This window comes from Petromyzon marinus, chromosome 59 (assembly GCF_048934315.1).
Source record: "Petromyzon marinus isolate PM22_M1 ecotype Great Lakes invasive population chromosome 59, UKy_Petmar_22M1.pri1.0, whole genome shotgun sequence".
Taxonomy (NCBI): Eukaryota; Metazoa; Chordata; class Hyperoartia; order Petromyzontiformes; family Petromyzontidae; genus Petromyzon; species Petromyzon marinus.
The window spans coordinates 3,623,895-3,651,394 of record NC_133725.1 but is presented as its reverse complement, the minus strand read 5'-3'; the positions used below and the strand labels follow the sequence as shown (position 1 = coordinate 3,651,394).

The following is a 27,500-nucleotide window of genomic DNA, read 5'->3' as shown; positions in this document are numbered from 1 at the left end:
GGAGAAAAACAACGCCGGTGGAGCACGAGAAGGGCGGATTCTCGTTGACTCTCTTAGCCCTCGCTGTCGCCGCACAGGGGTGCTCCACTTACGAACGTTACACTTCCGAGCGTCCAGAGATACGAACAATCCTGTACGTACGTCCAGTCGCACGGCTGCCTGCGCGACTATCCGGAGGACGTGACTTTATTTCTTTCTGTTACATTGCATTCAGGAGCGGAGCCGGGGGGGTGGTGACAGGGGGGGTGACATTCTGCGTGTAATTGTACGACACTCGGTCTGGCGGATTCCGTGCCAACTGCATTGTCAGAGCGTGTCGCCAACCGATGGCGTCTAGTTCGACAGGCCGACTCTCTCTAAATCATTCTTGATATTAACATTTGTTGAATGTCACCCCGGCCTGAAATCCTGGCTCCTGCCCCTGATTGCATTCATGGCTTTATTTTGGTGATTTCGAAAAGTTTTTTTTGGTTTTGCCATGTTTTTGTTTAGTGTAGTACGGAGTTAGACTGATGGCCTTAATCTTAGTTGTCTTGTGGTTGTTGTTGTTGTTGCTTGACTTGCATCCCACTGGGATTTTTGCACACAGCGTTGGTGTGCGGTGCTATTTCAGGAATATTTTGATGTTTTTTTCCTGGATTTTCTGTTTTGCACAGTCAACACGTAGTCACTTTAAGATGTTTTTGTTTTGTTTGTTTGTTGTGGTTGCACCCAATTCAAGAGCCGAATGGCTCACAGGGGCTATACCCAAATAAACGAAACTACGGAACGATGGAACTTCCTTCGCAGGGCCACCTGCGCGACTTTCTGGAGGACGTTCTGAGCGACCGCGGTGACGGGGAAACGCCGACCGCCGCCTCCGAGGCCGAGGATCACCTCTGCAGGACCTCGGTGCTCATCACCATGAGCCAGCTGCTTGGCCTGGTAGGCGGCGTTGGACCACGGCCTCTGTCTGAACCTCTGTCCCAAGCAGCCCCGCTCAGTCTCGGGGGCTCTTTGTCCCATCAGATGGCGCCGCTGTAGAGTCACGGTCAGCGCCACCGGGGCTTGCAAACCACCGGTTCGACTTCTTTATTTCCCCGCGGCGTGGCAGCTCCAAGCAACGATACGGGTTTCTCAAATCCCGCCGGGTTCACCATAGTGTGTTGGGGTAGTGAAGTGTAGGTAACCTCTTGCCGTGGTGAGATGTTGACCACCTCACCTGGTGCACAGGAGGTCGTGGGTTCGATCACAACCCTGACGCCTGCTGCTGTATATTTGGAGTTTGCGTGTCTCTCTCTCTCATCATCATCATTATCACGGTGGCTATGAGATGTTCACCACCTCGCCTGGTGTACAGGAAGGTCGTGGGTTCGATCACAACCCTGACGCCTGCTGCTGTATATTTGGAGTTTGCGTGTCTCTCTCTCTCTCCCCGTGGTCGCGTGGATTTTCTCCAGGTACCTCCGGTTTGTCCCCTCCACATTTAGAAATCAACGCCGCGCGTTTGGAGTTATTTGACCGCTCGCTATGCATTTCCACGTGGCGATGATGATGATGAGCCACTTCGCTGAGCTATCACTTGTGACGGCCTGGGTCGCTCCGTGACAAAGAGCCGCGCAGCAGCTCAGCGGCGGGGGGGGCCTCACGCGCAGTTCAGAGCATTTGGCCGCCGCTGCACGTGTCCTCGTGACGACGATAAGCCGCCACCTCGCTGGGCGATGGTGACGCTGTGGCGAGGGTCACTTCAAGAAGAGCCCCAAAGACAAACCGAGTTAGCCAGCCCGCCCCGTCCACCAAACGTCGCCGCGGAAGATTCGGCAAACCGCCCGCTGACGATCTCCAACGCGGGCGAACCGCCCCTCACCCCCCCGCCCCCACCTCCGCCAGGTGGATTTCACGTGGCTGGCGCTGGAGAGCGGTGGTGCCGCGGCCGCGGCGGCGGCGACGGAGCCGGACGACGACGGAGGCGTCGCGGCCGTCCGGAACGCTCTGCGCGGCCTGCCCAGGCGCCCGCCGCTCCGCTCGCGATCGCCCAGCGGCGGCGCCGCCTCATCCTCTACTCTGTCCCTCGCCGGCGGCGGCGGTGGCGGCGGCGGTGGCGGTGGCGGTGGCGGTACCACGCCACCGGAGAGGAGACGTGCCGGTAGTGGCGGCGGTTCCACGCCGCCGGAGAGGAGACGCGGCGGCAGCGGCGGCAGCGGCGATGCCAAGATGAGTGGAACCTCACCGGGAGGGACGCCGTCGACCAAACGCCGGCTACTTTCGCTCGGTGAGGCCCCGGGGTTGGGGTGCTTCTTCTCAATGGCCGTGTCGGAGACGCTGATTCCGGCGCCGCTGGACGTTGGGGGGGGGGGGGGGGGGTGGGGGGCGAAGCGGTCGGATGTCCCCGGGTCGCTTTTGAAAATAAAAGTTGATACCTCCGCGGGCTTTGGCCTGCTGGGATGGGGACGGTTTAGTTTGATTTGTGGCGGCGGTCTCGCCCGGCTTCGCTGGAATGGCTCCTGGCTTACGTGAGATCCGACCTCGTGGAAAAATGCTCCTCGTGAGAGAGAGAGAGAGAAGATAAATAAACTCCTCAAAATGTTTTGTTTTTCATAAAACAACGGTTTTATTAACAACTTCGTTTAACTCGCGGTCGAGAAGTACGTCAATGATGCGGTGCCTGCTCCCACATGAACGCTTGCTTGAATTGATCACTTCTGTAACGAGTTCACACGGAGCGTGCGCGCCTCAGACACGTGGCGCCTGCTTCTTGGGCGAGGCGATTCGAGAGTTTAGGGACCGCGGCGTTTTGGACCCAGACAAATATACATATATACGTAAAAATAATAAGGCGTCCGTGCAAAATGTAAATTGCTTGAAAGTAGCGAATTAATGTTTTAATTGACGCAGGCACGCATTGCCACGGGATCTGAGCACGTGTGCAAAATTTGGAATTGATTGGACAACAGGAAGTAGACTAACTTTTGATTACAAGATTTGACCACGGCACAGGAGTCAAGTTCGGTAAACTGCACGTGGAAAGGTTTTGCGTTGTGTCGCGCGAGCCGCAAGCGGTGCGGATGAGCACCGCGGAGCGATCGGAGGCGTAAGGCGGCCAGCCGACTCACACGCCTCCCTCGCTCGAGCTCCGCTACGGAGTAAGGCAGATGGACTTTAGCTGTGGCACAAAAGTCCGTTCAGTTTCCGGCGTACGGAAAATTGGGGTTGCGGATCGTTCCCGTGGGACACCTAACCCTGCTGCCGTAACCCCGGGGGACCGTGTTTGCGCGTGTGTTTGCGTGATTTGTTTACGTTTCTTGTACCACTGTCATGTTTTTTTTTGTTTTTGTTGTCATTCTGACCCCGTGCCCCGACTGTACATCTGCTGCAACAAAGAGGCTCATCGGATATCCCTCCTGCGGTATAAATACAATATTCTTAATTCGGCTTGTGAAATGATGAGAGCCACAAGGAGAGCTTTTACACCTCGTCCGATATAATCCCTCCCCGCGGTACAAACGACGATATTTTTCCGACCCGAATTCCGACTCGCTCGCGAGCCGAAATCCGGGTGGCGGATAGCGGCGGCCGGCGTTCGCTCGCTCGTTCGCTCGCTCGCTCACTCGCCGTGACGGCCGCGTCGTGTCGGTTCGCAGGGAAGGCAAAGCACAAGCACTCCCTCGTGAGCCTGGTGCCGGCGGGGCTCCGGGACGCGCCGAGCGATCTGCTCGCCGAAGAAGTGCTCGTCGTGCCGCTGGAGGGCGCCGCCGTCGCCACGCTCGGCATGAAGTCGGAGGCCCAGGTGCGCGTGCGTGCGCGTGTCCCCTGGCGATCGCCCCGCTGCTGTGCGTGTGGATTGTTGCCGCGCGTCTTCCCTCCCTCCCTCTCTCGCTCGCTCGCTCTCTCTCTCTCTCTCTGTCGCCGAACGTTTCCGCGCGATGATGAGGATGGTGATGATGAGCCCGCTATCGTTTGTTGTGGCCTGGTCACTTCTGAAAAAGAGCTTTGCGGCTCAGTGGGGCCTGGCCTGGTAAAGTAAAATTGTTCAGTTGCAGATTTATATTTGGGGTTTGCGTGTCTCTCTGTCTCTCTCACCGTGGTCGCGTGGATTTTTCTCCGTCCATGTGTCCGTTCGTGTGTCTGTCCGTGCTTCCGTCCGTCCATCTCAAGGGAGGGGGGGGGGGTGTACGGGGGTAGGACATCACCCTGCTGACTCCTCCGCCCCGTTCCGCTCCGCGCAGATCCTGGCGGCCGAAGCCGCGAGCGAGGGGGCTACGGCGGACCGGTCGCGGGAACCCGGCGGGGGAGAGGAGACGTCGGCACAGGAGACGGAGCGGGAGGAGGCGGAGGAGGAGGAGGAGCTCCAGGAGGCGCCGGTGACCGGCAGCCAGAGCACTCTGAGCGACTCTGGTGATGAGCTTTTACACCGCAGTGGCGCGAGGTCTCGTTTGTATTGTTCTGTTTGTATTGTTCCATCTACTTTGTATTGTTCTGTTTGTATTGTCTCGTTTGTATTGTTCTGTTTGTATTGTTCCGTCTGCTTTGTATTGTTCTGTTTGTATTGTCTCCTTTGTATTGTTCTGTTTATATTGTTCCGTCTGCTTTGCATTGTTCTGTTTGTATTGTCTCGTTTGTATTGTTCTGTTTGTATTGTTCCGTCTGCTTTGTATTGTTCTGTTTGTATTGCTCCGTCTACTTTGTATTGTTCTGTTTGTATTGTTCTGTTTGTATTGTTCCGTCTGCTTTGTATTGTTCTGTTTGTATTGTTCCGTCTACTTTGTATTGTTCTGTTTGTATTGTCTCGTTTGTATTGTTCTGTTTGTATTGTTCGTTCTACTTTGTATTGTTCTGTTTGTATTGTCCCGTTTGTATTGTTCTGTTTGTATTGTTCCGTCTACTTTGTATTGTTCTGTTTGTATTGTTCCGTCTACTTTGTATTGTTCTGTTTGTATTGTCTTGTATGTATTGTTCTGTTTGTATTGTTCCGTCTGCTTTGTATTGTTCTGTTTGTATTGTCTGGTTTGTATTGTTCTGTTTTATATTGTTCTGTTTGTATTGTCTGGTTTGTATTGTTCTGTTTTATATTGTTCTGTTTGTATTGTTTCATCTTGTTGTGTTGTTCTCTTCGTATAGTTCCATCTCGTTTGTATTGTTTTGGTTGTATTGTTCTGTCTCATTTGCATAGTTCTGTTTGTATTGTTCTGTCTAGTTTCTATTGTTCTGTTTGTATTGTTTGTCTCGTTTGTATTGTGTACGATGAGACACGTTGACTCACTGTGCAATTGTTCGCCAGGTGTGAGTGGCGTGTCGAGCTCAGAGTTCAGCAATGCGAGGTCGGAGGTCAGCACCGAGGATCTGGATGCAGGAAAGAATCTTGGTAAGTGGTTGAGTGGAATCGGCGTCATCTTCATCATCTTCACCTTCATCATGAGCAGCTTCATCATCATCAGCAGCATGACCAGCAGCATAATCGGCATTATCATAATCATCGCCGTCAGCAGTAGCACCATCACCTTCAACATCGTTACGTTCAGGATCGTCATCAATCTCAGTTTTTTTGTGAGCCTACGGGTCTCTGTGTGAGTCTGTGGGTCTCTGTGTGAGTATATGGGTCTCTGTTTTAGTCTATGGGTCTCTGTGCGAGTCTATGGGTCTCTGTGTGAGTCTATCGATCTCTGTGTGAGTCTATGGGTCTCTGTGTGAGTCTATTGATCTCTGTGTGAGTATATGGGTCTCTGTGTGAGTCTATGGGTTTCTGTGTGAGTCTATGGGTCTCTGTGCAAGTCTGTGGGTCTCTGTGTGAGTCTATTGATCTCTGTGTGAGTCTATGGGTCTATGTGTGAGTCTATGGGTTTCTGTGTGAGTCTATGGGTCTCTGTGCAAGTCTGTGGGTCTCTATGTGAGTCTATGGGTCTCTGTGTGAGTCTATGGGTCTCTGTGTGAGTCTATGGGTCTCTGTGTGAGTCTACGGGTCTCTGTGTTAGTCTATGGGTCTCTGTGCGAGTCTATGGGTCTCTGTGTGAGTCTATCGATCTCTGTGTGAGTCTATGGGTCTCTGTGTGAGTCTATGGGTCTCCGTGTGAGTATATGGGTTTCTGTGTGAGTCTATGGGTCTCTGTGCGAGTCTGTGGGTCTCTGTGTGAGCCTACGGGTCTCTGTGTGAGTCTACGGGTGTCCGTGTGAGTCTATGGGTCTCCGTATGAGTCTACGGGTCTCTGTGTGAGCCTATGGGTGGGACCTTTAGGTTTTACCCTTTCTGGCAATAAAGCACCAAACAGAATCCTTTTTCAGGAATCACTGTCTGCATGAACCACACACACACACACAGTACTTGCGATGAACATGCAGAGAAAAACAACACGCTCTCATAACATACTTTTTTGCGTTGTCTTTGAAACTGCTGGTCTCTGGCGTGGAACCAATCAGTTTCCCCGGGCCTCGGGGTCTTCGCTCAGTGTGGCGCACTGCCCGGTGAAGTTTCCCGGGGGAAGTCCTCGCCTCGTTTGTAAATGTGGCTATAATTTATACATATATGTTTTTATATTCTTGGTTCTTTCGGTAAACTCACGTAGAAGGGGAACAATAAAATAACAAAAATTTGAAAACAATTGTTTTGTTATTGATTTATATTTTTATTATTTTATTGTTTCCCTTCCACGTGGTGACTTTACCGAAAGAACCAAGAATATGAATCCCTGCAGTCACGAAAGCTTTAAATCAAAATGTAACATGCCTATTCTCGGTTCTTTCGGTAAAGTCACGTAGAAGGGAAATAATAAAATAATTAATATATATAAAACAATAAAATTCTCACGACGTTTGATTGCAACACAAGCAATCATCATCAGGTGTGGCGGTTTAAAAAATAAAAAAAACGCCACTATTTTCAAATTTCCTTGTTGTGGTTTTCACACCTGATGATGATTGCTTGTGTTGCAGTCGAAACGTCGTGAGAATTTTATCGTTTTATATTTTTATTATTTTACTGTTTCCCTTCTAACGTGGTGACTTCACCGAAAGAACCAAGAATATGAATCCCTGCAGTCACGAAAGCTTTAAATCAAAAGACGTGTTTGTGTTTCCCCCCAAATCAGCGACGAGGCCTCTCCGCGTCTGCTCGGCCCCGGCCATGCGGCCATCGACGAGGTTGAGGCTCTTAGACGAGGGGCCGCCGTCTTCGTCCGCGCTGCCCGCCCGTGACCACGACCCCTCCTCGTCCGACGTCCCGCCACCCACCGCCACCGCCTCCGCCTCCTCCACCGCCTCCGCCGCCTCCTCCTCCGCCGTGACGCGGCGAGCCGTGAGCGACGCGACCTGGAACCGGCCCGGGAACCGGACCGCGATGTTTGTCGATCCGGACGAAATGTTGCTCCCGGTTGCCGGAGCGGCCGGGACGGCCGCCTTCGCCGTCGCCGCGTCGTCGTCGTCGTCGTCGTTGTCGTCGTCCGGTCCGCGTGCCGCCCCGGGTCTCGCCGAGCCGTCGAGCCCTCCGGAATCCAACCCGGACGTCGGGGACTTCACGTTGCTCACGTTGGAGGATTCCGGGAAGTCGACGTCCTCCGAGCAGGTAGCGGCGTTTTTGTTTTTTTTCCCCCCCCTCCCTTCCACCCCCCCGGCCGTCGCAACGCTGCCGTTCTAGATTTGAAGCTTTCGTGACTGCAAGGATCCACACTCTTTGGTTCTATTCGGTAAAGTCACGTAGGTAAAAAAAATAAAACAACAAAAATCACGACGTTTCGGCCACAACACAAGCGGCCTTCATCAGGTGAAGGGACCGGACTGTCCAGAGGGCAGCGTTGAAGTGAAGACAGGCAAGCCCAGGTCGCGTCCTTTAAGCTGTGTTGTCGCGGCATCTTTTGAGGAAGGTCGGCGTCTCGATGAGCTGTGACTTCTCGTCCCGTTGTCTGTTGAAAGCTCTAACAGATAGGTGAAAGCCCTCCCCGTAGAGGTTACCAATTCTAGATTTGAAGCTTTCGTGACTGCAAGGATCCACACTCTTTGGTTCTATTCGGTAAAGTCACGTAGGTAAAAAAAATAAAACAACAAAAAGCACGGCGTTTCGGCCACAACACTAGCGGCCTTCATCAGGTGAAGGGACCGGACTGTCCAGAGGGCAGCGTTGAAGTGAAGACAGGCAAGCCCAGGTCGCGTCCTTTAAGCTGTGTTGTCGCGGCATCTTTTGAGGAAGGTCGGCGTCTCGATGAGCTGTGACTTCTCGTCCCGTTGTCTGTTGAAAGCTCTAACAGATAGGTGAAAGCCCTCCCCGTAGAGGTTACCAATTCTAGATTTGAAGCTTTCGTGACTGCAAGGATCCACACACCTATCTGTTCGAGCTTTCAACGGACAACGGGACGAGAAGTCACAGCTCATCGAGACGCCGACCTTCCTCAAAAGACGCCGCGACAACACAGCTTAAAGGACGCGACCCTGGGCTTGCCCGCCTTCACTCCAACGCTGCCCTCTGGACAGTACGGTCCCCTTCACCCGATGAAGGCCGCTTGTGTTGTGGCCGAAACGTCGTGATTTTTTTGTTGTTTTATTTTTTTTTGACCTACGTGACTTTACCGAATAGAACCAAAGAGTAACGCCGCCGTTGTCGAAGCGTAGCCAAGCAACACGGCCCGAGACGCGCCAGCGGCGGGGGCTCGACGGGGAACGATGGTGGCTTGGAGGCCGCAGCCACTGTCCCGGTGGCACGCAACGGCGCGGATGTCTACTCGGCCCTCTCGTCGCTCGCCCCGATTTCGACGCGGGTGACTTTTTTCGGGGACTCCCCCCCACCCCCACCCCTACCCTCACCCCCCCACCCCCACCCCCCCCCCCCATTTCTCCTTCCTCCGTTTATTTTGTTTCCGTTGTCCCCGGTCCGGGTGAAGCCGGGGAGTGGGGTGGGGGGGGGGGGGGGGGTCGCCCCTCGCTTTCGCCAACGGGAACCCCCTCCAGCGTCGTCCGTTCTCAACGTCTGTCGAGCCGCGTGGCTGCCTGCCTGCCGGTTCAACGCTGAAATCGAACTCGCTTAACCGACCGACCCAACGACCGACTAACTAGAAATGAAAAAAACAAAAATAAAAAAAAACAAAAATCAAAAACCCTGCGCCACATCCATGAACGAATTGGCGATTCGGATTCCAATTCGGGCCCTAATTGCCGCCCTCGGTCGGGACAGGCAATCGGCCCCGGCCCGTGTGTTAATCGGCCTGTGGGCTCTCACCGGTCGTTAGCGGAGCGTGTAGCGAGTAGGGAGGGTGGGGGGTGTGGGGGGTGTGGGGAGGTGGAGGAGCGGGGGGGGGGGGGGTGGCTGCCGTCGATCCGTCTGCATCGGCGAGGTCCTCCACCACAACCCCTCCCCCCGTCGCCCACGCGCGACGCTTCGCCGTGACGGATTGACTGGCAATCGTTTTCCCAGGCACCCGTGCGTCTGTGAGGGGAAGGGCCCACGTGGAAGGAGATATCACAGAGCTATATCTGAGATCCCTTCTCCTTAGAGTGATGCTTTGGGCCACACGGAATGGCCCACAGAAGCGGATATCACAGACCTGCCTCCGAGATCTCTTCTCCTTCAAGTGATGCTTTGGGTCACGCGGAATGTCCCACAGAAGCGGATATCACAGAGCTATATCTGAGATCCCTTCTTCTTCGAGTGATGACTTGGGCCACACGGAATGTCCCACAGAAGCGGATATCACAGAGCTAAATCTGAGATCCCTTCTCCTTCGAGTGATGCTTTGGGCCACACAGAACGCTCCACAGAAGCGGATATCACAGATGCTGCGATCCGCTCAGAACAACCCACGTGGAAGCGGATATCGCAGAGAGACCACCGAGATCCATTGTCTCTTGAGTGATGCTCCGGTCTCCTTCTTCAAGGGAGCTCTGCTCCACGCACACCAGAGGGCAGCAGTCGGCCACCTGCCCTGCCACCCGAGAGCGTTCTGCATGAAATGTATGCCCGGCGAATATCAAGGCGTCGCCGCTCCTCCACGTGGAGGAGTGACGCTTGTGTGTGTGTGTTGTATGTATGTGCGTTGAACTTCTTTCGCCACAGTGCGTTGCCGACTGTGCTAATCGGAGGTGCAGTGTTGAGTCTATGGGGCAGTGTTGAGTCTATGGTGCAGTGTTGAGTCTATGGTGCAGTGTTGAGTCTATGGTGCAGTGTTGAGTCTATGGGCAGTGTTGAGTCTATGGGGCAGTGTTGAATCTATGGTGCAGTGTTGAGTCTATGGTGCAGTGTTGAGTCTATGGGGCTATGTTGAGTCTATGGGGCAGTGTTAAGTCTATGGGCAGTGTTGAGTCTATGGTGCAGTGTTGAGTCTATGGTGCAGTGTTGAGTCTATGGGCAGTGTTGAGTCTATGGTGCAGTGCTGAGGCTATGGACAGTGTTGAGTCTATGGGTAGTGTTGAGTCTATGGGCAGTGTTGAGTCTATGGGGCAGTGTTGAGTCTATGTGCAGTGTTGAGTCTATGGGCAGTGTTGAGTCTATGGGCAGTGTTGAGTCTATGGGGCAGTGTTGAGTCTATGTGCAGTGTTGAGTCTATGGGCAGTGTTGAGTCTATGGTGCAGTGTTGAGTCTATGGTGCAGTGTTGAGTCTATGGGGCAGTGTTGAGTCTATGGTGCAGTGTTGAATCTATGGACGGCGAACTGACCGTTATTGCTCTCGCTTCGACTCAGGAGGATCGCGCAGCCCACGATGACGAGAAGCTGGAGAAGTCCAAGCCCTGGTGGAAGAAAATATCCTCGAAGTCTAAAGGTGAGCTTCAAACTGCGGCATTTGGTGTCGTGTTTACCCCTCGTGGCGCAACGTCCCTCCGTGCTGTTAGAGAGCGGCCCGGCTAAAGCGGATATCACAGAGCTAGTCTCTGAGGTGGATCCTTCTGCAGGTGACGCTCTGGTCCGCACTGAGCGGCACGCGGAAGCGGGTATCACAGAGCTAGTCTCTGAGGTGGAGCCTTCTGCAGGTGACACACTGGTCCACACTGAGCGCCACGTGGAAGCGGGTATCACAGAGCTAGTCTCTGAGGTGGAGCCTTCTGCAGGTGACACACTGGTCCGCACTGAGCGCCACGTGGAAGCGGGTATCACAGAGCTAGTCTCTGAGGTGGAGCCTTCTGCAGGTGACACACTGGTCCACACTGAGCGCCACGTGGAAGCGGGTATCACAGAGCTAGTCTCTGAGGTGGAGCCTTCTGCAGGTGACACACTGGTCCACACTGAGCGCCACGCGGAAGCGGGTATCACAGAGCTAGTCTCTGAGGTGGAGCCTTCTGCAGGTGACACACTGGTCCACACTGAGCGCCACGTGGAAGCGGGTATCACAGAGCTAGTCCCTACGCAGTAGAGGGAGGGCAGTACTTTTTCCCCGGGTCCTCCGGTTTTCCCCCTCCACGTTTAGAATCGATGTCACGCGTTATTTGGCTGCTGCTGGAAAATTTGTACGCGACGATGATGACGACGATGACGACGATGACGACGATGACGATGACGACGACGACGACGACGATGTTGATACGATGACGACGATGACGACGACGATGACGTCGACGATGACGACCGACGATGATGTTGTTGATGACGATGATGTTGATGACGATGACGACGATGACGACGATGATGACGACGATGACGTCGATGATGACGACGATGATGTTGTTGATGACGATGATGTTGATGACGACGATGACGATGATTAGCCGCCACTTGGTTGAGCTGCTGTCATTGGTGATGGCCACGTGGGTAGGCTTCTGACAACGTAGCAGCTCGGTGGGGCCTCAACCCGGTAAAGTAAAATAAAATTAGTTTAATTTGTGTCTGATGTTTCTGGTTTCATTTGACGGTGGTGGTGGTGGTGGCGACGTTCTCTCTGTCTCTCTCTGTCTCTCTCTCTCGGTACTTTGCCACCCAGGGTCGAGCGGCACCAAGAAGAAGGAGAAGCAGGGATCTCCCGACAAGGTCGCCGTGTCCGTCGGTGAGGTCGCACGCACGCACGCCTACACACACACACACGCACACGTACGCACACTCACGCACACACACGCACACACACACACACACGCACACACACGCACATGTACGCACACTCACGCACACACACGCACACTCACGCACGCCTACACGCACGCACACTCACACACACACGCACACTCACACGCACACACACGCACACTCACGCACGCCTACACGCACACACACGCACGCCTACACGCACACACACGCACGCACACTCACACGCACACACACGCACACTCACGCACACTCACGCACACACACGCACACACACGCACGCAAAGACAAAGATCCCCCGTGCAGCCCCAACAGACCGCTGGGGCAAGTGCTGTCGGCGATCAGCAGCGCTTACGAAGTCAGCCACTGCGGCACAGGGGGTGGGGGGTGTTGGTGGCCAGCAACCACGCCTGCAGCTCTGGCGGGAGAAGGCAAAGGCGCAGCTGCTTGCAATGAAATTCCCGCGCGCACGGCACCGCTGGCGGAAGCTGTGGGGGGGTGGGGGTGATGGTGGGGGCTTACCCCCCCCCCCACCCCACCGCTAGAGTTGTGAAGCTGCTTCTGGAGCGGGGGCTGGCGCTCTCCCATGCCACCGGCGGTGGCATGGGAGAGCAGTTGCAGGGGCTGCGCCCGCCATCGTCTTGTTTGGCATTGCCGTCATCGTCGTCATCGTCGTCGTGGTAATGTTCCTGTTCGTCGTCATCATCGTCGTCATCGTCGTCGTATTCATCATCATCATTGTAGTCGTCATCATCGTCATCATCGTCGTCGTCTTCATCATTGTAGTCGTCATCATCGTCGTCGTCATCATCATCATTGTAGTCGTCATCATCGTCGTAATCATCATCATTGTAGTCGTCATCATCATTGTAGTCGTCATCATCGTCGTCGTAATCATCATCATTGTAGTCGTCATCATCGTCGTAATCATCATCATTGTAGTCGTCATCATCATTGTAGTCGTCATCATCGTCGTCGTAATCATCATCATTGTAGTCGTCATCATCGTCGTCATTACCGTTGTCGTCGTCATCATCATCATTGTAGTCGTCATCGTCGTCGTATTCATCATCATCGTCGTCGTATTCATCATCATCATCATCGTATTCATCATCATCATCATTGTAGTCGTCATCATCGTCGTCGTCATCATCATCATTGTAGTCGTCATCATCGTCGTAATCATCATCATTGTAGTCGTCATCATCATTGTAGTCGTCATCATCGTCGTCGTAATCATCATCATTGTAGTCGTCATCATCGTCGTCATTACCGTTGTCGTCGTCATCATCATCATTGTAGTCGTCATCGTCGTCGTATTCATCATCATCGTCGTCGTATTCATCATCATCATCATCGTATTCATCATCATCATCATTGTAGTCGTCATCATCGTCGTCGTAATCATCGTCGTTGTGGTAATGTTCCTGTTCGTCGTTCGTTGTCGTCACGGTCGTCGTGATCATCGCTCTTCGTCGTCGTGATCGTCGCCATTACCGTCGTCGTCGTCATCATCGTCATGATCATCAGCATCGTAGTCGTCATCATCCTCGTCTTCATCATCATAGTAGTCGTCATCATCGTCGTAATCATCATCATCGTAGTCGTCATCATAGTCGTCATCATCGTCGTATTCATCATCATCGTCGTCATCATCATCGCCGTCGCCATCACCGTCGCCGCCTGTCGCCTCGCACAGAGAGCTCGGCGCGACGCGGCGGTCCGGCCGGCGCTCTCGGCGACGCGTCAAGCGATCGATGCCAGGGACGAACGCCGTGCCGGCGACACCGTGCCGGCGTCGCCGTGCCGGTGACGCCGTGCCGGCGTCGCCGTGCCGGTGAAGCCGTGCCGGTGACGCCGTGCCGGTGACGCCGTGCCGGTGAAGCCGTGCCGGCGACGCCGTGCCGGTGACGCCGTGCCGGCGACACCGTGCCGGTGACGCCGTGCCGGCGACGCCGTGCCGGTGAAGCCGTGCTGAAGACCGCCGTGAACAAATAACAGCATCAAAAATCCCCACGCCGATTCTTTCGCCGCTGTGACGGACGATCTTGCGACCTGACAGTGGAGGGAGGTTCGGCAGATGAATGTGTGCGTGTCGCGCTATCGACAGAACAGGACGTCGGCATGTGTCATAATCAGCGGTGCGTTGCGTCTGTGCGCGTGCGTGTTGGGGGGAGCGGTGGTTGTAGTGGTTGGCGCTACGAACCCTTGCGACCCGGCCTTCGATTCCCGCCCACGGCAAAACACCGGTGACGATTGTCTGAACCGGTCCCGGCGCCTCCCCCCCCCCCCCCCCCCAGTGCGGTGTGTAGTAGTTAACATCGCCAGTGGGGAGACAAAGGCGGTCGGGAGTGGTGCTGGCCACCCACCGCCTCGTGTGCCGTGCCGGCTTTCATGGGCACTGCGCTACCCACGAAGCAGCACTTGCCCCCGACGGTCTGCTGAGCCTATTCGGGGGATCTTTGTCCTTGTAACTGTGCGTACCTGTCGCTGTTGTTGGCCGCTCATTGCTCGCTTAACGGCAACAGATACAAAGATACAAAGGCCAGCTCCTTAATTTCAAGCCTGACGGGTGTTGGGTGTTGGGGTGGATTGGTATTTGACATCGGGGCAGCCCAGGGGAGCTTGCGAACAGGATTGGAATCATCGATCCTGTTTTCCTGATGCTTGTGGTCACTGGGTGAGGCTCGGGGAGATGTTAACTACCTCGCCTGGAATGCAGGAGATCGTTGGTTCGATCCCGACCCTGACTTCTGATTATTTGCTGTTTGCGGTGTCTCTCTCTCTCTCTCTCCCCGTGGTCGCGTGACACTCACACAGAGACCCATAGACACAGAGACCCATAGACTCACACAGAGACCCATAGACTCACACAGAGACCCATAGACTCACACAGAGACCCGTTGACTCACACAGAGACCCATAGACTCACACAGAGACCCATAGACTCACACAGAGACCCGTTGACTTACACAGAGACCCATAGACTCACACAGAGACCCATAGACTCACACACAGACTCGTTGACTTACACAGAGACCCATAGACTCACACAGAGACTTGTAGACTCATCACACAGAGACCCGTTGACTCACACAGAGACCCGTTGACTCACACAGAGACCCGTTGACTCACACAGAGACCCATAGACTCACACAGAAACTTGTAGACTCATCACACAGAGACCCATAGACTCACACAGAGACCCGTTAACTCAGGGACCCATAGACTCACACAGAGACCCGTTGACTCACACACAGACCCGTTGACTTACACAGAGACCCATAGACTTACACAGAGACTTGTAGACTCATCACACAGAGACCCATAGACTCACACAGAGACCCGTTAACTCAGGGACCCATAGACTCACACAGAGACCCGTTGACTCACACACAGACCCGTTGACTTACACAGAGACCCATAGACTTACACAGAGACTTGTAGACTCATCACACAGAGACCCGTTGACTCACACAGAGACCCATAGACTCACACAGAGACCCATAGACTCACACAGAGACCCATAGACTCACACAGAGACCCATAGACTCACACAGAGACCCGTAGACTCACACAGAGACCCGTAGATTCACACAGAGACCCATAGACTCACACAGAGACCCGTTGACTCACACAGAGACCCATAGACTCACACAGAGACCCGTTGACTCACACAGAGACCCGTTGACTCACACAGAGACCCATAGACTCACACAGAGACCCGTAGATTCACACAGAGACCCATAGACTCACACAGAGACCCGTTGACTCACACAGAGACCCATAGACTCACACAGAGACCCATAGACTCACACAGAGACCCATTGACTCACACAGAGACCCATAGACTCACACAGAGACCCATAGACTCACACAGAGACGAATAGACTCACACAGAGACCCATAGACTCACACAGAGACCCGTTGTCTCACACAGAGACCCGTTGACTCACACAGAGACCCGTAGACTCACACAGAGACCCATAGACTCACACACAGACTCGTTGACTTACACAGAGACCCATAGACTCACACAGAGACTTGTAGACTCATCACACAGAGACCCGTTGACTCACACAGAGACCCGTTGACTCACACAGAGACCCATAGACTCACACAGAAACTTGTAGACTCATCACACAGAGACCCATAGACTCACACAGAGACCCGTTAACTCAGGGACCCATAGACTCACACAGAGACCCGTTGACTCACACACAGACCCGTTGACTTACACAGAGACCCATAGACTTACACAGAGACTTGTAGACTCATCACACAGAGACCCATAGACTCACATAGAGACCCGTTAACTCAGGGACCCATAGACTCACACAGAGACCCGTTGACTCACACACAGACCCGTTGACTTACACAGAGACCTATAGACTTACACAGAGACTTGTAGACTCATCACACAGAGACCCGTTGACTCACACAGAGACCCATAGACTCACACAGAGACCCATAGACTCACACAGAGACCCATAGACTCACACAGAGACCCATAGACTCACACAGAGACCCGTAGACTCACACAGAGACCCGTAGATTCACACAGAGACCCATAGACTCACACAGAGACCCGTTGACTCACACAGAGACCCATAGACTCACACAGAGACCCGTTGACTCACACAGAGACCCATAGACTCACACAGAGACCCGTAGATTCACACAGAGACCCATAGACTCACACAGAGACCCGTTGACTCACACAGAGACCCATAGACTCACACAGAGACCCATAGACTCACACAGAGACCCGTAGACTCACACAGAGACCCAAAGACTCACTCAGAGACCCATAGACTCACACAGAAACCCATAGACTCACACAGAGACCCGTTGACTCACACAGAGACCCATAGACTCACACAGAGACCCGTTGACTCACACAGAGACCCATAGACTCACACAGAGACCCGTTGACTCACACAGAGACCCATAGACTCACACAGAGACCCGTTGACTCACACAGAGACCCGTTGACTCACACAGAGACCCGTTGACTCACACAGAGACCCATAGACTCACACAGAGACCCGTTGACTCACATAGAGACCCATAGACTCACACAGAGACCCATAGACTCACACAGAGACCCATAGACTCACACAGAGACCCATAGACTCACACAGAGACCCATAGACTCACACAGAGACCCATAGACTCACACAGAGACCCGTTGACTCACACAGAGACCCATAGACTCACACAGAGACCCGTAGACTCACACAGAGACCCGTAGATTCACACAGAGACCCATAGACTCACACATAGACCCGTTGACTCACACAGAGACCCGTTGACTCACACAGAGACCCATAGACTCACACAGAGACCCGTAGATTCACACAGAGACCCATAGACTCACACAGAGACCCGTTGACTCACACAGAGACCCGTAGACTTACACAGAGACCCAAAGACTCACTCAGAGACCCATAGACTCACACAGAAACCCATAGACTCACACAGAGACCCGTTGACTCACACAGAGACCCATAGACTCACACAGAGACCCGTTGACTCACACAGAGACCCGTTGACTCACACAGAGACCCGTTGACTCACACAGAGACCCATAGACTCACACAGAGACCCGTTGACTCACACAGAGACCCGTTCACTCACACAGAGACCCGTTGACTCACACAGAAACCCGTTGACTCACACAGAGACCCGTAGACTCACACAGAGACCCATAGACTCACACAGAGACCCATAGACTCACACAGAGACCCTGGTGTGTGTGCATCCGCTACGAGAGTGCGGCACGCAGACGTTCAAATTGACGCACGACCCCCAAACACACGCGCGGGGCGTCAAAAAAAAAAAACCTGAACCCAATCTCGCAGAGTTCAATACCGAGAGGCTCGCCGGGCAATGATTTTGCGCTCAGGGTTTGAGTAAAAACGTTGGCGCTGCCTCCGCTTATCGATTTGACATTATCGGCAAGCGTTCCGCCCGATTGCTCGTTTGCGTCTGCGCAAGGGTGGGGGGGTGGAGGGGGGGGCGGAGGGGGAGCGGAGGGGGGGCCGGGTGGGGGGCCTGCTCTGTCACTGTGAGAGGGGGCGGCACGCAACGGAGCGTCGCGTCCGCGAGTAATGACGATCTCCACGGACTCGCACAGAGACCCATAGACTCACACAGACACAGAGACTCACACAGAGACCCATAGACTCACACAGACACAGAGACTCACACAGAGACCCATAGACTCACACAGACACAGAGACTCACACAGAGACCCATAGACTCACACAGACACAGAGACTCACACAGAGACCCATAGACAGACACAGAGACCCATAGACTCACATAGAGACCCGTAGACTCACACAAAGACCCGTAGACTCACACAGACACAGAGACTCACACAGAGACCCATAGACTCACACAGACACAGAGACTCACACAGAGACCCATAGACTGGCACAGAGACCCATAGACTCAAATAGAGACCCGTAGACTCACACAGAGACCCATAGACTCACATAGAGACCCATAGACTCACACAGAGACCCATAGACTCACACAGACAGAGACTCACACAGAGATACAGACTCACACAGAGACCCATAGACTCACACAGACAGAGACTCACACAGAGACATAGATTCACAGAGAGACACATAGACCCACACAGACCCATAGACTCGCACAGAAACCCATAGACTCGCACAGAGACCCGTAGACTCACACAGAGACCCGTAGACTCACACAGAGACACAGACTCACACATAGATTCACAGAGAGACACGTAGACTCACACAAAGACAGACTCACATAAAGACCCATAGACTCACACAGACGGATACTCACACAGAGACATAGATTCACAGAGAGACACATAGACTCACACAGATCCATAGAATCACACAGAGTCTCATAGACTCACACAGAGACTCCCATAGACTCACATACTCTCACAGAGACTCACAGAGACTCACACAGAGACCAATAGACTCACACAGAGACTCCCATAGACTCACATACTCACACAGAGCCTCACAGAGACTCACACAGAGACCCATAGACTCACACAGAGACTCCCATAGACTCACATACTCACACAGAGACTCACAGAGACCCATAGACTCACACAGAGACCCATAGACTCACAGAGAGACTCACAGACTCGCACAGATGCGGGGGGTAGAGGAGGCGGAGGTTGGGGGGGGGGGGGGTGGCTACTTTTATTTCGGCGAGGTGTTGACGACGCCGGAACGGGGATTTTTTGCACGTCCACCGTGGAGACGGAGCGTTGATTGAGGGAGGCAGCTCGTGTTGTCCTGTGGGTGGGGGGGGGGGGGGGGTGGCGGCAGCTCTCTGGATCGAACGCATCACGGGGCCTCCTGGATCGACCCTGCCGGCCGATGGGGGACACATCGTCAGGGGCGTCACGATATTCATCGACGCTGCGACAGGAGGAATCCGATGAGCTATGGAGCCCTTCTTGGTTTTTCCCCGCCACGGATGTTCAGTAAACGGGGGGAGGAGGAGGAGGAGGGGGGGGGGAGTCAGAACGTCACACACACGTACTGTGTCACCCTGTCACACGTACTGTGTCACCCTGTAACACGTACTGTGTCACTTCGTCACACGTACTGTGTCACCCTGTCGCACGTACTGTGTCACCCTGTTCACGTACTGTGTCACTTCGCCTGTTCACGTACTGTGTCACTTCGTCACACGTATTGTGTCACTACGTCACACGTACTGTGTCACCCTGTCGCACGTACTGTGTCACCCTGTTCACGTACTGTGTCACTTCGTCTGTTCACGTACTGTGTCACCCCGTCACACGTACTGTGTCACCCCGTCACACGTACTGTGTCACCCCGTCACACATACTGTGTCACCCTGTTCACGTACTGTGTCACCCCGTCACACGTACTGTGTCACCCGTCACACGTACTGTGTCACTTCGCCTGTTCACGTACTGTGTCACCCGTCACACGTACTGTGTCACCCTGTCGCACGTACTGTGTCACCCTGTCACACGTACTGTGTCACTTCGTCACACGTACTGTGTCACCACGTCACACGTACTGTGTCACCCTGTGTCACACGTACTGTGTCACCCTGTCACACGTACTGTGTCACCCTGTCACACGTACTGTGTCACTTCGTCACACGTACTGTGTCACTACGTCACACGTACTGTGTCACTTCGCCTGTTCACGTACTGTGTCACTTCGCCTGTTCACGTACTGTGTCACTTGGCCTGTTCTCACGTACTGTGTCACCCCGTCTGTTCACGTACTGTGTCACTTCGCCTGTTCACGTACTGTGTCACTTCGCCTGTTCACGTACTGTGTCACTTCGTCACACGTACTGTGTCACCACGTCACACGTACTGTGTCACCCTGTGTCACACGTACTGTGTCACCCTGTCACACGTACTGTGTCACCCTGTCACACGTACTGTGTCACTACGTCACACGTACTGTGTCACTACGTCACACGTACTGTGTCACCCCGTCGCACGTACTGTGTCACCCTGTAACACGTACTGTCACCCTGTGTCACACGTACTGTGTCACCCTGTCACACGTACTGTGTCACCCTGTCACACGTACTGTGTCACTACGTCACACGTACTGTGTCACTACGTCACACGTACTGTGTCACCCTGTCACACGTACTGTGTCACCCTGTTCTCACGTACTGTGTCACCCTGTTCTCACGTACTGTGTCACCCTGTCACACGTACTGTGTCACTTCGCCTGTTCACGTACTGTGTCACTTCGTCACACGTACTGTGTCACCCTGTAACACGTACTGTGTCACCCTGTAACACGTACTGTGTCACCCTGTAACACGTACTGTGTCACTTCGTCACACGTACTGTGTCACCCTGTCACACGTACTGTGTCACCTCGTCACACGTACTGTGTCACTATGTCACACGTACTGTATCACCCTGTCTCACGTACTGTGTCACCCCGTCACACGTACTGTGTCACCCTGTCACACGTACTGTGTCACTTCGTCACACGTACTGTGTCACTTCGCCTGTTCACGTACTGTGTCACCCTGTCACACGTACTGTGTCACCCCGTCACACGTACTGTGTCACCCTGTCACACGTACTGTGTCACTACGTCACACGTACTGTATCACCCTGTCTCACGTACTGTGTCACCCCGTCACACGTACTGTGTCACCCTGTCACACGTACTGTGTCACTACGTCACACGTACTGTGTCACCTCGTCACACGTACTGTGTCACTACGTCACACGTACTGTGTCACCCCGTCACACGTACTGTGTCACTTCGTCACACGTACTGTGTCACCTCGTCACACGTACTGTGTCACTACGTCACACGTACTATGTCACTTCGCCTGTTCACGTACTGTGTCACCTCGTCACACGTACTGTGTCACCACGTCACACGTACTGTGTCACCCTGTCACACGTACTGTGTCACCCTGTCACACGTACTGTGTCACCTCGTCACACGTACTGAGTCACCCTGTGTCACGTGCTGTATCACCTCGTCACACGTACTGTGTCACCCTGTCACACGTACTGTGTCACTTTGTCACACGTACTGTGTCACTACGTCACACGTACTGTATCACCCTGTCTCACGTACTGTGTCACCTCGTCACACGTACTGTGTCACTTCGCCTGTTCACGTACTGTGTCACTTCGTCACACGTACTGTGTCACTTCGTCACACGTACTATGTCACTACGTCACACGTACTGCGTCACCCTGTCACACGTACTGTGTCACCTCGTCACACGTACTGTGTCACCCTGTCACACGTACTGTGTCACTTCGTCACACGTACTGTGTCACCCTGTCACACGTACTGTGTCACTACGTCACACGTACTGTGTCACCCTGTCACACGTACTGTGTCACCCTGTTCACGTACTGTGTCACCCTGTTCACGTACTGTGTCACTTCGCCTGTTCACGTACTGTGTCACCCTGTCGCACGTACTGTGTCACCCTGTCACACGTACTGTGTCACCCTGTCACACGTACTGCGTCACTACGTCACACGTACTGTGTCACCCTGTCACACGTACTGCGTCACTACGTCACATGTACTGTGTCACTTCGTCACACGTACTGTGTCACTACGTCACACGTACTGTGTCACTACGTCACACGTACTGTGTCACTTCGCCTGTTCACGTACTGTGTCACCCTGTCACACGTACTGTGTCACTACGTCACACGTACTGTGTCACTACGTCACACGTACTGTGTCACCCTGTTCTCACGTACTGTGTCACCCTGTCACACGTACTGCGTCACCCTGTAACACGTACTGTGTCACCCTGTCACACGTACTGTGTCACTACGTCGCACGTACTGTCACTACGTCACACGTACTGTGTCACTTCGTCACACGTACTGTGTCACCCTGTAACACGTACTGTGTCACCCTGTCACACGTACTGTGTCACCCTGTGTCACGTGCTGTAACCACTCGCTCCCCATTGGCTCTTCTCATAGCCCCCCCCCCCCCAATTGATACTGTTAAAACCGGAAGTGACGTCATGGGTTCAACCAACGGAGCGTCTAACCACAGGGGGGGGGGGGGGGTTTCTACACAGTTGGGATATTCCAAATCAAATATAACCAGTCCGTCAACAAATGTATGAGGGATGTACATCAAATCTATATACAGAAATAATACACTCACTTTCTGTATTATGGCTCTTACAACAAGAACAACACACACGCAATACAACAACAACAAACATGATATGAGTACAAAAGTATAGGACAGGCAAACAAATCACTTCACAATATACATACACAAATACAACTCTACGATGTTTTTGTGTATCTCACATTTTACTCGGGGATTTGCAGGCCTTCCATCATCCAGCAGTGGATTGACCATGGCTGATGTGTGTGTGTGTCTGTGTGTGTGTGTCTGTGTGTTTGTGTGTCTGTGTGTGTCTGTGTGTTTCCTACCCAGGTAAGAACGTCGATGCTGCCTTCAAACTGGATCCAGATCCGGAGGAAATCCTGGACAAATATCGCGGCCTCAAGCAACACAGCGCCTGCACCACGCTCAACCACAGCCACCACCACCACGACCACCGTAATAACCAGAGTGTTCACCACCACCACCGTAATAACCACAGTGTTCACCACCACCACCGTAATAACCAGAGTGTTCACCACCACCACCGTAATAACCAGAGTGTTCACCACCACCATAATAACCAGTGTTCACCACCACAACCGTAATAACCACAGTGTTCACCACCACCATAATAACCACAGTGTTCACCACCACCACCGTAATAACCACAGTGTTCACCACCACCACCACGACCACCGTAATAACCACAGTGTTCACCACCACCACCACCATAATAACCACAGTGTTCACCACCACCATAATAACCACAGTGTTCACCACCACAACCGTAATAACCACAGTGTTCACCACCACAACCGTAATAACCACAGTGTTCACCACCACCATAATAACCACAGTGTTCACCACCACCACCACCGTAATAACCACAGTGGTCACCACTACCACCGTAATAACCAGAGTGTTCACCACCACCACCATAATAACCAGTGTTCACCACCACAACCGTAATAACCACAGTGTTCACCACCACCATAATAACCACAGTGTTCACCACCACACCACCGTAATAACCACAGTGTTCACCACCACCACCACGACCACCGTAATAACCACAGTGTTCACCACCACCACCATAATAACCACAGTGTTCACCACCACCATAATAACCACAGTGTTCACCACCACAACCGTAATAACCACAGTGTTCACCACCACAACCGTAATAACCACAGTGTTCACCACCACCATAATAACCACAGTGTTCACCACCACCACCGTAATAACCACAGTGGTCACCACCACCACCGTAATAACCACAGTGTTCACCACCACCACCACCGTAATAACCACAGTGGTCACCACCACCACCGTAATAACCAGAGTGTTCACCACCACCACCACCACCATAACGTCCACCATGACGTCCACCACTGGCGTGGGAGTGCGCGGACATTACTGATGTGTGTGTGCGCGTGTGCGTGTGTGTGTGCGTGAGTGTGTATGCGTGTGTGAGTGTGCGTGAGTGTGTGCGTGCGTGAGTGTGTGTGAGTGTGTGTGTGTAGCGGTAGTGTAGTAGCGGTCAGCGCTACGCTGCGCTACGAACCTGGCGACACCCGGGTTCGATTCCCGCTCACGGCCAACACCGGTGGTGACGATTATCTTAACCGGTCCCGGGCCTCCCCTACGTCGACTCGGCCTCAAACGAGTTACCTGGTGCGGTGTGTAGTAAACATCGCCACTGGGGGAGACAAAGGCGGCCGGGCGTGGTGCTGGCCACCCACCCCCTCGTGCGCGGCTTGCCGCTCGCCACTAACCGCACTTGCCCTGACGCGTCCATCAAGGCTACGCGGTGAGACCTCTTTGTCTTTGTGTGGCGACACGCGTGTAGCTCTCGCAGCGGCGACACACGTGTGCGCCGGGCTCGACGTTACGGATGGACGGGCGGGGGAGCGACTGTGCGGCTCACGCAGACTCACGTACAGGTGAGCGGGGGGGGGGGGGGTCCCACACACACACCTGCGATTAGCGCAGTCCGCTAAGCACGGCGCAAATGAAGTAGACTCAACACTGCACCATAGACTCAACACTGCCCCATAGACTCAACACTGCACCATAGACTCAACACTGCCCCATAGACTCAACACTGCACCATAGACTCAACACTGCACCATAGACTCAACACTGCACCATAGACTCAACACTGCCCCATAGACTCAACACTGCACCATAGACTCAACACTGCACCATAGACTCAACACTGCACCATAGACTCAACACTGCACCATAGACTCAACACTGCACCATAGACTCAACACTGCACCATAGACTCAACACTGCACCATAGACTCAACACTGCACCATAGACTCAACACTGCCCATAGTCTCAACACTGCACCATAGACTCAACACTGCCCATAGACTCAACACTGCACCATAGACTCAACACTGCACCATAGACTCAACACTGCACCATAGACTCAACACTGCCCATAGTCTCAACACTGCACCATAGACTCAACACTGCCCATAGACTCAACACTACCCATAGACTCAACACTGCCCACAGACTCAACACTGCCCACAGACTCAACACTGCACCATAGACTCAACACTGCACCATAGACTCAACACTGCACCATAGACTCAACACTGCCCATAGACTCAACACTGCACCATAGACTCAACACTGCACCATAGACTCAACACTGCCCATAGACTCAACACTGCACCATAGACTCAACACTGCCCATAGACTCAACACTGCCCATAGACTCAACACTGCCCACAGACTCAACACTACCCATAGACTCAACACTGCCCATAGACTCAACACTGCACCATAGACTCAACACTACCCATAGACTCAACACTACCCATAGACTCAACACTGCCCATAGACTCAACACTGCCCATAGACTCAACACTGCCCATAGACTCAACACTGCCCATAGACTCAACACTGCCCATAGACTCAACACTGCCCATAGACTCAACACTGCCCATAGACTCAACACTGCCCATAGACTCAACACTGCCCATAGACTCAACACTGCACCATAGACTCAACACTGCACCATAGACTCAACACTGCACCATAGACTCAACACTGCCCATAGACTCAACGCTGCCCATAGACTCAACACTGCACCATAGACTCAACGCTGCCCATAGACTCAACACTGCCCATAGACTCAACACTGCCCATAGGCTCAACACTGCCCATAGACTCAACACTGCCCATAGACTCAACTTGTTGTCTAATCGTCGTCTGCGTCTTGTCCCAGCGTCCTGAAGGTGAAGCTGCGAGCGGCGCTGAGCTACGGCGTCCCCGCTGTGTTCGCCTTCACCCCTACGGCGCGCGGTGGACTCTCCCAGGCCGGCCCGGCTAACGCTGCGGTCGGAGGTGAGACCATCGCACTCTGGGGGGGGGTGGGGGGGGTGGTGGGGGGTCAGGGTCTCCTGGTCGTTGAGACGCACAACTACAGGGCGGGTGAATGAGTGGAGTTTGTATGATCTCCCCCTGTTGTACAGAGTGAGTGAGTGGAGTTTGTGTGATCTCCCCCTGTTCTACAGAGTGAGAGTGAGTGAGTGGAGTTTGTGTGATCTCCCCCTGTTATACAGAGTGAATGAGTGGAGTTTGTGTGATCTCCCCCTGTTCTACAGAGTGAGAGTGAGTGAGTGGAGTTCGTGTGATCTCCCCCTCTTGTACAGAGTGAGTGAGTGGAGTTTGTGTGATCTCCCCCTGTTCTACAGAGTGAGTGAGTGGAGTTTGTGTCATCTCACCCTGTTCTACAGAGTGAGAGTGAGTGAGTGGAGTTTGTGTGATCTCCCCCCTGTTCTACAGAGTGAGTGAGTGGAGTTTGTGTGATCTCCCCCTGTTCTACAGAGTGAGAGTGAGTGAGTGGAGTTTGTGTGATCTCCCCCTGTTCTACAGAGTGAGAGTGAGTGAGTGGAGTTTGTGTGATCTCCCCCTGTTCTACAGAGTGAGTGAGTGGAGTTTGTGTGATCTCCCCCTGTTGTACAGAGTGAGTGAGTGGAGTTTGTGTGATCTCCCCCTGTTGTACAGAGTGAGTGAGTGGAGTTTGTGTGATCTCACCCTGTTGTACAGAGTGAATGAGTGGAGTTTGTGTGATCTCCCCCTGTTATACAGAGTGTGAGTGAGTGGAGTTTGTGTGATCTACCCCTGTTGTACAGAGTGAATGAGTGGAGTTTGTGTGATCTCCCCCTGTTCTACAGAGTGAGAGTGAGTGAGTGGAGTTCGTGTGATCTCCCCCTGTTATACAGAGTGAATGAGTGGAGTTTGTGTGATCTCCCCCTGTTCTACAGAGTGAGTGGAGTTTGTGTGATCTCCCCCTGTTGTACAGAGTGAGTGAGTGGAGTTTGTGTGATCTCCCCCTGTTGTACAGAGTGAGTGAGTGGAGTTTGTGTGATCTCCCCCTGTTGTACAGAGTGAGTGAGTGGAGTTTGTGTGATCTCACCCTGTTATACAGAGTGAGTGAGTGGAGTTTGTGTGAACTCTCCCTGTTGTACAGACTGAGTGAGTGGAGTTTGTGTGATCTCCCCCTGTTCTACAGAGTGAGTGAGTGGAGTTTGTGTGATCTCCCCCCCTGTTCTACAGAGTGAGTGAGTGGAGTTTGTGTGATCTCCCCCTGTTCCACAGAGTGAGTGAGTGGAGTTTGTGTGATCTCCCCCTGTTCTACAGAGTGAGTGAGTGAGTGGAGTTTGTGTTATCTCCCCCTGTTATACAGAGTGAGTGAGTGGAGTTTGTGTGATCTCCCCCCCTGTTCTACAGAGTGAGTGAGTGGAGTTTGTGTGATCTCCCCCTGTTCTACAGAGTGAGTGAGTGGAGTTTGTGTGATCTCCCCCTGTTCTACAGAGTGAGTGAGTGGAGTTTGTGTTATCTCCCCCTGTTATACAGAGTGAGTGAGTGGAGTTTGTGTGATC

At 53.3% G+C, this 27,500-nt stretch overlaps 1 protein-coding gene across 1 annotated transcript in view; it reads left to right on the top strand.

Annotated features, from left to right (window-relative positions):
* LOC116955453 (uncharacterized) overlaps nucleotides 1-27,500 on the top strand; it is an 82,450-nt gene that overhangs the window by 33,723 nt on the left and 21,227 nt on the right. Inside the window, exons 5-15 of the mRNA XM_076052940.1 lie at nucleotides 790-924; nucleotides 1,870-2,251; nucleotides 3,621-3,766; nucleotides 4,206-4,374; nucleotides 5,258-5,341; nucleotides 7,059-7,531; nucleotides 10,634-10,712; nucleotides 11,865-11,927; nucleotides 22,926-23,051; nucleotides 24,445-24,538; nucleotides 25,841-25,959. Of these exons, the coding sequence (XP_075909055.1) occupies nucleotides 790-924; nucleotides 1,870-2,251; nucleotides 3,621-3,766; nucleotides 4,206-4,374; nucleotides 5,258-5,341; nucleotides 7,059-7,531; nucleotides 10,634-10,712; nucleotides 11,865-11,927; nucleotides 22,926-23,051; nucleotides 24,445-24,538; nucleotides 25,841-25,959 (1,870 nt within the window). The remainder of the gene's footprint in view (nucleotides 1-789; nucleotides 925-1,869; nucleotides 2,252-3,620; nucleotides 3,767-4,205; nucleotides 4,375-5,257; nucleotides 5,342-7,058; nucleotides 7,532-10,633; nucleotides 10,713-11,864; nucleotides 11,928-22,925; nucleotides 23,052-24,444; nucleotides 24,539-25,840; nucleotides 25,960-27,500) is intronic.